Below are 12,425 nucleotides of genomic sequence, written 5' to 3'. Positions count from 1 at the left end.
TTCCTTGTGTAATTTTTTTTTTCCTTCTATTTCATTCGCTCACTACAGGTCTCTTAATTCATGTATTCTCTTCTAAGAAAAAAGAAGAAAATACTAACACCTTCATTACTTTTTTTTTTTTATTTTTATTTTCCTTTTCTTACTTGTTATCAGAAAGAAGACGAAAATCTTTCCTCCATACAATATGCTCTACATTTCTTTCTAAAAAGAAAAAAAAAAAAAAGAAACAATTAAACACCTCTTTTTTTCTTTCCTATTCTTCTTTTCTTCCTTTCTTCCTTAAAAAAAGGAATGTGAGCAACCTTCCTTCCACACCCATAACTATTCATTCTAATACCCCTAGGAACTTCCCTTGCACCCCTACACCTTACTCTCACACCACTTATATCCTTTCATTCTAATACCCGTAGGAACCTCTCTTCGACTTACCCCCTTCCCAAATGCACCATTGTGCACACTTTCCTTCCTTCTTTTTTTTTTTTTTTTTTCTTCCTTTTCCTTCTTCCTGTATGCCCTTCTGCGATAAGATGCACCCGCCCTGCACATTTCGTTCAACAACTTCCCTCTAAGTGCACCCTTCAGCGCACTTATTAACTTCCACCCGAACAATATAATACCACCCTCCGTCTACCCTAACACCTAACAACTTTACTTAGGGTGCACCCCTCTGTACACCTACCTTCCTTTTTTTTTTTTTTTTCTACCTAAAGGAAGTGACCTTTCTTCCTAACACCCTAACACCTAAATTTACACCCGCTGCACACATTCTTCAACACCCAAAATTGCACCCCTCCGCACAATGCTTTCAACACCTAAATCCTCATCCCTTTGCGTACATTCCACCCTCCCTTCCTTCAATTTTTTTTTTTTTTTTATTTTTTTTCTTACCTTCTTTCATTTTTTTTTTTTTTTTTTTTTCTTACCTTTTCCTTCTTTCTTCCTGTGTGCCTTATTTCCTAAATCGCACTCCCCTGCACACTTCCCCCAACATGCTTCCTTTCTTCTTCCCTCTAACCTAATAACCTTCCTTCCACCAACCACCCCTAACAATCTAACACCTCCCCTCCACGCCTAACGTGACCTTACTCCTACCCTTAAGAACTGCCCCCCGTTGCACACCATCCTCCCTTCCTTCAATTTTTTTTTTTTTTAATACACCCTTCAGGTGTACTTCCCCCCCAAGGGGGAAAATACTCCCCTTCACTTCCTTCACCCCCTTCCTTCCACCTACCACCCCTAACAACCTTCCTTCCACTTACCACCACGCCTAACAACCCGCCTACCACCACCCTAACAACCCGCCTACCACCACCCTAACAACCCGCCTACCACCACCCTAACAACCCACCTACCACCCCTAATAACTTTCCTTCCACCCTACCACCGCTAACAACCTTCTTTACACCCTACCACCACTACCTAACAGACCTTCCTTCTTCCATCATCTAGATGATGATGAGGTATATGGAACCGAATATTCGGATGAATCTTCCGTTGTTGAGGTGTAGTCGTCGTCTTCGTCCCCCTCAAAATCATTAAATCCTCTCCTAAGGGACCTTTTTCTTCTGCTTCCGCTCATTCCTCCGGCAGAGGAGTTATTCCCCTTAAGAAAGAAGAGGTGTGATTTATACTTGTAAAAAAAGTATGCTAAGGCAGGTAATCCTATTGCGGCAAGTCCACCTGACACAGCAGCAGGTATAACAGCACTTCCACCAAGTTCATCTTCCCCTTCTTTTCTGTGACTATCACCACCATCACTCCCTCCTTTTCCTTCTCCACCAGAGACACCATCCACTAAATCGGCATCAGAAAAAGAACCGCTGCTGCCGGCTTGATTTGGGTTTGGACAGGGACCTGGACTGCAAGTTCCCGTGGAACCTGGTCTTGGACTACCAGTGTTTTGATTACTAGTAGAACCTCCCACTTTTTTGCATGACAATTTTTCCAGTTTTTCCGTAGCACAATATTGCTGTCCTTTCTCCTTAAACCAGGTGCAATATTGGCCACTAGCATTACTACTTCCACTCTGACAATATGTATTTATAGGAGCACATGCCCCTTTCAATTGTGCTAAATGGTCGTAATATTCTTGAACACAAGTTTCTTTTCCTGTAGGTGTATATGCCAAAATAGACAAGTAGTCTTGAGTGTAATCATACATTAGTTTTCTTTGGTCGAATTCGTCCTTCGTAATATTCTGGTACACGTTAGTGCATACACCCTTCGAGGCTAGATTCTTCTTCAGGTCCAGGTAAATTGATTTCATAACATCGTAAAATGAATTTGAGCCATTTGGGCTCCTGGATACCATACCTCCCAACCAATAATAGAATTGATAACATAACTCATCATTAAGACTACTGACCCTCATCGTCTGATGTATATAACACCAGGCTTGTACAATTTTCTTAGGTTGGTCCCCTTCATTAAGATAAGCTCTTACTCCACTCTCAGCATTTCCCACTTCGCCCCCATTAGTACAATAAGTTGTTTCACTCCTTCCTCCCCCCGGTAATTTATTGTATAAATTTAATTTTGAAGGAAACAGAGCCAAATGCTTCTCCTATAAAGGGTAATTAAGGCAACATACATATGTGTATTACTACACATTTTACATTCGTCATTTATTATATTTTATATGAGGTACTATATATTCACACTACTTAAAGCTATTTTGAATAAGAAATGTATCTACCGTTGCTTGTGCCACTGTCATGGTTGTTATTGTTCATGTGCATATGTGTATGTTTATATATATATATATATATATGTTTATATTTTTGCCTTTCCCCCTTTTGCCTTGTATTAAGGAAATTTTTGTGTTATAAAAATGTGGTGTGTGTTGTGTGTGCTGTTTTGTGTATGCTCTTTTCCCCCTTTCTTCTTTCGACATATATATATATATATATATACGTATATGTATATATATATATTATATATGGATATATATATATGTATAGGTATATATGTATATATGCATACCATTTATATATATTGTTATATATATAATTATATATATACATATATGTATAGTTCTATATATATATACCTATACATGTAACCTACTATTTATGTAAGAATGGTAATTTTTTGCTTCTTCTTTTTTTTTCTTTCTTTTCTTTTTTTTTTTCTTTTTTTTTTATTCTATTTTTATGATAAGTACGTTATATAGTTGTTCATTTATATATAATATATATATATGTATACATATATATGTGCATGGAAGGGAAAAGAATAAATACTCTCTCCCGAAACGAAGGGGTGCGAAGAAAAAAAAGAAAAAAGGAGTACTTACCTTCCTTAAAAAAAAAATATTCATGCATTTTAAAAAAAGAAAAGGAACGAAAAGGAAGAAGGAGTATGAAGGTACATGAATATATGTAAAAAGTATAATGTGCAGACTTAAAAAGTAGGAGGGAAAGAAGATCGGAAAGGTAGCTCAAAAATAGTACATAATATAGTGCGCATGCTATATATAACTTATTTATAGTGTATTTATGGAAAAAAAAAAGAAAAATAATAAAATAAAAAATTAAAGGGAACATTCATATATGTATCAAATGTGATCTATGTTGCAAAGAAGGAAAGAAGGAATGAGAAAGGAAAGGAAGGAATAAGAAGGAAAGAAGGAAGGAGGAAGGAAAGGAAGGAATGAACAAAATAGAAGTAAACGTTTGATATATATATATGCCCATTAATTATAATCATTATGAAATAACTGAAAATTTTTTTTTGTACTACTTCACATCTCAAAAATATAAGGTGTACTTTTTAAATGAATTTTACGCAGAAATAAGCAATATTAGAAATGGGTCGCACACATGTGTGTGGCAGTTTGTGGAAAAGGAGGTGGAAAATACTTGTAATCAAGTAAGGAAAATTTAAAAACATTTTGTAAAATATTACATTTCGTAAAATATTACATTTTGTAAAATATTACATTCGTCAAAATGTAAAAAATGGAGCAAATTAGGAATGTGTATAGAATGATGCATACTATTTCTCATGTTCGTATAGAAGATGTTTGGAAAAGTTGAATTCGAAAATAGCGTTCAACATTTTGGAATATGGAGGAGGAACCGGAAATAATTGTAATAATAAACATACATAAATAGAAGTACAGGTAGGAAGTGCATTAAAACCATATGGGGATCTTTCAGGTTATAAGGACAGGATTGTGAACATTCTGTGTACATTCAGTTCATTGTATATAGGGGGGAACATGGAGCCAATAGTCTATTCTGTTATATATTCTATATTATTCGTTGGGAGATATATAATAGCAGCGATAGGAGCGGAGGTAACAGGAACCCTATTCCAACACCATCGCAACTGCAGTCTAAAGCAGAGCCAGGAGAAGGCCCGCCACCAGATGGGGAGGAGGACGGCGAAATGGGCCTGACTAATTGCTTAACACAGTTGCTTTCACAACCTTCAGAACTTGCTGCTGCATTAATAGGTGTCCCATTAATCACTTTCCTTTTATATAAGGTAATAATTACAACAATTATAATTACCATTTTGTAAATATAATTATAGCTGCAAAACATAAATAATATAGAAAATAATAATTGCTATTGTTATTTTTTTCTTACTGCCCTCCCTCTTTTTTTCTCTTCAGTACGGTATTTTACCTTCTTGCTTAAGTAGTCATTTTAAAGGAAAAAGAAGGAACAGAGGAAAAAGATACATTGGACGTCAGAACATTGATACACATACAGATGACACCTCCACAATAGGAGCTTCCACATTCGACTCCACAGAAGATAATTCTACCATATATAAACTGCCACGTGGTGAGGGAAGAGGGGCAAAGAATAATAGACGACGAACCAATGTAGGTTACCATCCTAAGTGAAAAAACAAAATGTCCTTCTCCATTAATTATAAATGAATTGCGTAATGTCCCCCTTTTTTCCATTAATTATAAGTAGCTTGCAATGTGGAGTCCGTTATCAACATCAATAATTATGTAAATGAAGGAAGTAAATATAAAAAATTTCGAAAATTTTGGATAATTTGATAATTTCAATTTTTTCACATGAATAAAAATTTTGATAATTTCAATTTTCCATGAATGCATTTTTCATGAATTACACTTTCATACTAAGCACAATTTTCACAAATTTATAATTTCACAAATTAACCATTACAATTCCATATTTTTGTATAAATAGCATGCAATGCCCCAAAAGTATGTTTGTGCAAAAAATGTGTGTGGGAAAAAAATTTTCATACTCATATTTACAACTTTGATTTAATATATTTCTTCATTTCCTCCCGAGTAGTATAACCCTAATAGCACGCCCAATAGGGCAAGTCCTATGATTACAAGAATTAAGACTACTGCTGCCACCGGTATAATCAGAGTATTGGATGGAGTTACAGTGAGAGAACTTAGTTTAATGTTCTTACCACCAGAGTATAAAGCGAATGAATAAAGAATAGAAGCAGCGCATATAACGAATAACAAACTTTTACGCTTAATCCTGCAACATTTACAATTCTTCAAAAATGTGTTAAATTTGTTCTTTAGGTTCGTATTTTTTCTGTTCTTATTTTTTTTATTCTTTTCATTCCTCCCATATGGTACATTTGGCATATCAGTGTTTTTAAAGGGGTGGTCGTCCTCATTATTATAACATTTATTATGAAATGGACTTCCGTGCAACGCTGTTCTAATGCTAGATTCACCACTTGTTATTGATCCTTGACTACTTGTACTGCTTGAATCGCTTCCATCTAACGAATCATATGGGTTGGTTGTTCCACTACTACTACCACCATACCGTGATGGTGATGTGCTTAAAGCAGTCACCTAAAAAAAAAAGAAAAAGAAGTGTACATTTAGCATTTATACATTGCACAATTGTTATAATGAAGGAAGGAAGTATTCCCCACCCCCCCTCTAGAAAAAGTAAAAATTTTTTTTATTCATAATAAGTATGTGTGTACGTCAAATTAAAAAAAAAAATTTAATAGTTCTTATGATGATCGTCATCATACATGGTGATAGTGGTTAGGGTTATATTGTGCCCAACAGCAAAGTATCAAGATGAATAAGAGGAATTTTGCGGAGAACATCATTTTGCTTTTATTCTTTTTATTTTTTAGAGTAAAAAAAGGAAAAAAAAGGAAATATTTCCTTTTTTTTTCCTTTATTTATATTAATAGATTCTATGATTATTTCTTCTTTTTATATTATTAGGTAACGTTAATAAAATAGTTTGTGTGCGGCGTGCTTGCGATATATACTGCTGCAGCTTCTTTTTCATTATAGATGTGTTTGTGTAGGTGTGAAAGTGTAACTTTCTATGTAAACTTTTTACCTTTAAACTTTTTATTTTTTTTTTTTTTTTTAATTTAACAATTAGAAATATAACATACATATACGTGGAAGGTGTTATGATAATAATTTGTAATAATTAAAAAAAATATATTTTAATTACATAATTGTATGTTATTTCAAAAATTAACATTTAGAGCTGTCAATATTTTTATAACAGAGAAGAAAAAAAAAAAACGTAACACCCCCACAGCCTAACACACATCCCTCCACAACCGTTCCCTCACTTCCTCACTCCCCCACTCCTTCTAAACCCTTCCTTCTAACACCCCTTCCTCTTCCTTTCATCCCCCTCATATCACATCCTTTACACAACATCCATACACTCACCCACACTTCTTCCAACCCCTTCTTCCTTTAAACCCTCCTTCTTTTAACCCTTTCTCCTCCCGCACTAACAACCCCAATATTAAACCATACACTCCCTACCTTCACTCTCATTCCTCCCTTACTCTTCCTTTTATAAGCCATGCTTCCATACTCTTCCTTTTATAACCCTTCCACACCCCTTCCCTCACTCTCTTTCCTCCACACTCTGCCCCTCATACGCTTCCTTTCACTCTCATTCCTTCCACACCCCTTCCCCTTCCTTCAACTTAACAACCTTCCTTCCACCTAACAACCTTCCTTCCACCTAGCAACTTTCCTTCCACCTAACAACCTTCCTTCCACCTATCATCCCTAACAACCTACCTTCCACCATCCCTGACAACCTTCCTTTCACCCCTAAAACCTTCCATTCTAACACGCCCAACAGCCTTCGTACCACCTACCACGACCCTAACAACCTTACATCCACCAACCACCTAACAACCTTCCTTCCACGACCCTAACAACCTTCCTTCCACACACCTAACAACCTTCCTGCCACCATCCTAACAACCCACGTACCACCACCCTAACAACCATCCTTCCACCAACTAACCCAACACAACTCTCCTTTCACCAGCTAACAACCCTAACACAACCTTCCTTCCCAAAACAACCGTTCCGTAACGGTCCGTGACGATTACTAAAAATTTTTGTAGCTATTTGTAGCAGTTTTGTAACGATTCCTTAAGCGTTCCAATTCGTACCTAATTTTACACTCAAAAGAATATATACCATAAAAGCAACAATGGCAAAACCACTTGCCATCCATGCATAAGGTGGTGGTGGACTGCCTATAGAAAGTGCAACAATTAAAACAACACAACACAAAGCAAAAAAGTATAAAACAGAAAGGGTCAATACGAGAGGGGAAAAAGCTCTTGTCGCTCTCCTTTTTATAGCATACAATAATTTATTAAAAAATCTCCTAGGTCGAATGTTGATGGGTGGGAATACCATAGGTTGGAATTCCCTGGGTTGAAATTCCCCTATTCTTCTTTCATTTTTTTGTGCTTTATTTCTTCTATATGGTGTTGTTGAATAATCATCATAATGATAGTCATCATTTCGCTCCTCAAAGAGGCTATCCACAGAACTGTCCATGGAGGAATTGCTGTCCATGGAGCAAGTGCTTCTGCTGCTACTGTTGTTTGTTGATAGGGAAGTAACACTTCCCATGGAACTGCATGTTGTGGACAGTGATTGAATACTTTCCATGGAACTGCTGTCCAAAGAGCGGTCTATTGCACCGGAGTGGCGGCGGTTCTTCCAAAAGGGGTGATAGGAAGCACCATCATTATCCATTTTGGGGCGTCCATTGTTACCGTTGTTACCAGTTCTTGCTGCATGGAATCGGTGAAATAACTTTTTATCGTTAAATAATTTTTTATCGTTTCGATCCATGAATAATGAATCGTCTATTCTTTCCTTCTGTAAAGGGACGTCGTCATCGTTGTTGTTGTTTGATGTACCATCATTATCACTCCACTTGGATTTTAGTGTTTTTACACCACCACCAAAGGTGGAAGTGCCAGAGGGGGTACTTCTCTTCTTAGTTTCGACACCCTTGGATGATGTGCTTAAAGCAGTCACCTAAAACAAAAGAAAAAGTAGTGTACATTCACAAATCATAGAGCGTATAAGTATTATGGTACAAAATGGAAGAAGGGGGTGTACGGGGGGAAAGTGGAAGGTTTTCCCTTCCCCCAACCTCTTTGCTTCCTCCTCCTAAGACCCATCCTTCCTTCCTTCCTTTTTTCCTTCACTAAGCAAAAATGAATACAATGTTCATTAATCATAATAATGAATGTGTATGTGTGTGCGTCACAAATTTTAAACAAATTTAATAGTTGTTGTTATCTTACATAGTTAGTATGTTGCGTCCAAAGGAGCAGCAGGGCAATGGTGAGTATGGAAAGTTTTGTAGGGAAGGGTGCCATTTTTATTTTGCTGTTCTTCTTCTTTGTTTGTTTTTTCTGTTCTTTTTTTTTTTTGTTTGCTTCCTTTATGAGTGTGTGTTACATATATATATTTTAAGTTGAAGTAATTAAAATGTACAATAATACTAATTAAAGCCAATTTTATGTGGTCATTTGAAATAAAAACAACATGGTTTTTAGTTATATTATATACAATTTATGATGATAACAATCTTAATAATCCTATTTCCTGCTATGAGAAAAAAAAAAAAGAGAATGTTACACCCCCTTCAACTATATGTCGCACCCTTCTTCTTTTGACGGTGTAATTGAAGGTGCAGCAGCAAATTATTATGCACATTTTTAACAGTGAAATTTTTATACATGTATACACTAAAAAATTCTACACGTTTTTTTTTTTTTTTTTTCTTTTGGAGATAATGTTAAATATAAAAAAAAAGAAAAGGAGAGAAAAAACAATTTATTATTACTGAACAATGACATAAACAGAAGGGAAGGGGGAAGGATGTACTGTCAAACATATACTATAAGGATGCATATAGTTCTCCCTTTGTATGCATAATTAATGGAAATTCTATGTATATTACATACACTTCTTTTTATTTATTTCATATAAATTTACCCTCTTCACAGTATATTTATGAATATACACATCCAGGAAAGGGGAAGGGAAAGGAGGGGATGGAACGTAACTCCTTATACATATATATATGAACTGCACATAGGCATGTAGATGAACTGTATACAATATATATATATATGCATTAAAAAAAAAATTAGGAGGTGTACTTTTTTCCTTTGGGGCTTAATCCTTTATATATTTTTTTTACCTTAATAAATATATGCACCTATGGAATGATATTGATGTACACATTTGTGTATGTGGCATATTACTACTATTCAAAAATTCAGGAATATATATTATTTTTGAAGAAACAAGAAGTGAAAATTCCACAATCACCCCTACACTTACAAACCCATCCATACAATCATCATAGAACAAACATAAACAGGCAGGCAAAAATAAGCAGCAAAAAATTTTTTGCATACTTCCCTTATTCAAAAAATATATGAGTACATAAATAAAGGACAATTAAAATATAAATTCGCACCATATAGAAAAAGTGTACATAAACAATGGTTGAGGTAATACTGGTTTATTCTTTCCTTAATTTTAAAAGGGGAGGCCATTTGAATAATATGTGTCCACATATATATACATACACATATATATATTCCACACTCACACCCTTCCTTCTTTGACAACAATTATTCATATTTGCAGCCGCTGAATGAAAAGAGCTTGGGCTCGTGGACGGAGTACTATAATAAATTCGATTCCGCTAATAAGAGTGAATGTACTAACGCTGGTGCCAACCCTGATCAGTTAAAGACTAAATTAGAGAGCAGTCCCTTCAAGGATTGTACAAACATTATTAACGACTATGAAAAAATTGCGCATGCGTATTGTTATGCATGTAGAATATACAACTCATCAAGCTCCGTGAACGATGATAAGACACCCTGTGAATTCTTTTATTTTTGGTTAGGAAATAAATATGGAAAGGATTTAGGTAATAAGACTTTGTATGATCTTTTGAATAAAATTTACCAAGGGCTGAATATAACTTCTTATAAGAATCCATGTAGAATTCTATACGATGATGTTTCCTGGGACCTCTTCAACCACAGAAAAACAGTATTCGACTACCAATACGACCATGAGAAAATAAACGGGTGGTTACTGAAGGATGGGCTCAACTGTGAGGAAGAGTTGCTCACTTACGTGAACAAAATTTCCTCAGGATGTGATGCTATAAGAACAAGTTGCAAAGGGAAGGGACAGGGAAGTGATTCCTATTGTAACGACTTTAATACCAAGTATAGGGTACATTGTGATTTAGCGGAAGCATTAAACTTATATTGTACAGAGGCATCTACCTTAGGGGAAGGTGAGATATATTCTTCCGTAAAGGAAAAATTAGAGGACGAACGGCACTTCGCACAAAAGCAAATAGAACAGGAGAAACAAGAAAAACAATCCATATCCACCCAATTAAGCAACGTTCTCCATCAAGCAAACAAGGTTTCTACTCTTTCTTCTGCTTTTGGTACCTTAGCAGCGTTAGAATTACCAGCAGCTCTTTTCCTTCTATATAAAGTAAATACAATTACAAATACAAATAATAGTACATAATTTTTCCTTTCCTTCCTTAGATCGTTCCTTCCTTTCTTTCCTCGTTAGACCGCCCTTCCTTCCTTTCTTACCCTCTTTCTTCTTTTTTTTTTTTCTTCCTTTCCTTCCCCTCCTTAGAACCTTCCTTCCACCTACCACCACTAACCACCTTCCTTCCACCTGACAACCCACCTAACAACCCACCCTAACAACCTTTCTTCCACCGTAACACGCCAAACAACCTTCCCTTCCACCTACCACGCCTAACAATCTTTTCCTTTTTAACCCTTCCTTCCCTTTAGTATAAACCATGGTCTTCTTTGTTTGGTAACCATTCTTCTGGAGATGGAAGGAACATGAAGAAAAAAAGATCAACTGGACAAAACTTTTATGATTTAGCAGAAACTTCAACAATAGGTCCAGGAGAGAATGATTCAACAGACTTGTCCGCAACAGCGGATGATTCCACCACACTACGTTCTCGTGCTGCGCACACAAGACATTCTGCCAGAGGGCAGCCTACCAGAGAAAGGGAAAGAAGAAATAATAATACACGGGGAGGTCGCGGGATGGTAGGTTACCAGCATATGTGACGTCACTTTTGGAATGTAACACATTCAATGTAATGTGTCGCACAATTGATATAAAGCGAAGCTATGTCCGCACACACACAGTTTATATATATACAGCGCATACAATGTATGAGGAAAGAGCAAAGTGGCATTTTTCTTTTTATTTTCTTTCCTACATTTTTTTTCATTTGTTTCTTTTTTTTCCTTTTTATGGTTCCACTACATTTATTCTTCCTTATTTCTTCTTTAATTATATATACATATGATATTTTTGGTGTATAAATATGACGGAATATAACTACTTGAAAATTTGAACAATGTGCATGCATATAATAATTGAAAAGGGAAAAGGGAAGAAAGTACAAAATGTTTAATAAAAATAACTGAGAAGGGAGGGAAGGAACAGGGAGCAAAATTTGTAAAATTTTTTCCCGCTACTTCCATACTACTACAACCCCTTTGAAAATGAATACATATATAATGTGTATTCTATAATAAATGTGCATTGCTTTAAAGAGAAAATAATAATAAATGTGTATTCTATAATAAATTGCTTTAAAAATGAATACAATATAATGTGCATACTATAATAAATGTGTATTCTATAAGAAATGTGTATTCTATAATAATAATTGCATGGCTGCTTTAAAAAAAAAGCAAAATAATTGCATAGCTTTAAAAAAAGCAAAATAAATTGCATTAAAAATGAATACACATATATTGTGCATTCTATAATAAATGTGTATTATATAATAATAATTGCATTGCTGTTTTAAAAAAAAAGCAAAATAAATTGCTTTAAAAATGAATGAATACATATAATGAACACAATTTTTTAGCATAATTATATATAATAATAGAAAGGAAGAAATACACAATTAGAAGGAAAAAATGGCACCAGAACCGGTATAAATACATTACTTTTTTTGATTTAAAATAAATACAATATTATAAATGCAATACTCTGTGTGCGTCATGTATTGAGAATATAGAAATACCTATATATACTTTCTTAATTATAT

At 35.0% G+C, this 12,425-nt stretch overlaps 1 protein-coding gene across 1 annotated transcript; it reads right to left on the bottom strand.

The window, feature by feature from the left end:
• Positions 1 to 1,441: 1,441 nt before the first annotated feature.
• PCOAH_00019330 (KIR protein) lies at positions 1,442 to 2,371 on the bottom strand (the record flags this gene model as incomplete). Its single annotated transcript, XM_020058742.1, has 1 exon — positions 1,442 to 2,371. One exon carries the CDS (start codon positions 2,369 to 2,371, stop codon positions 1,442 to 1,444), a length of 930 nt encoding a protein of 309 aa, XP_019914617.1.
• Between the last annotated feature and the right edge of the window lie 10,054 nt (positions 2,372 to 12,425).

This window comes from Plasmodium coatneyi, chromosome 8 (assembly GCF_001680005.1).
Source record: "Plasmodium coatneyi strain Hackeri chromosome 8, complete sequence".
NCBI classification, from domain to species: domain Eukaryota; phylum Apicomplexa; class Aconoidasida; order Haemosporida; family Plasmodiidae; genus Plasmodium; species Plasmodium coatneyi.
This window is presented reverse-complemented; position numbering and strand designations above follow the sequence as displayed.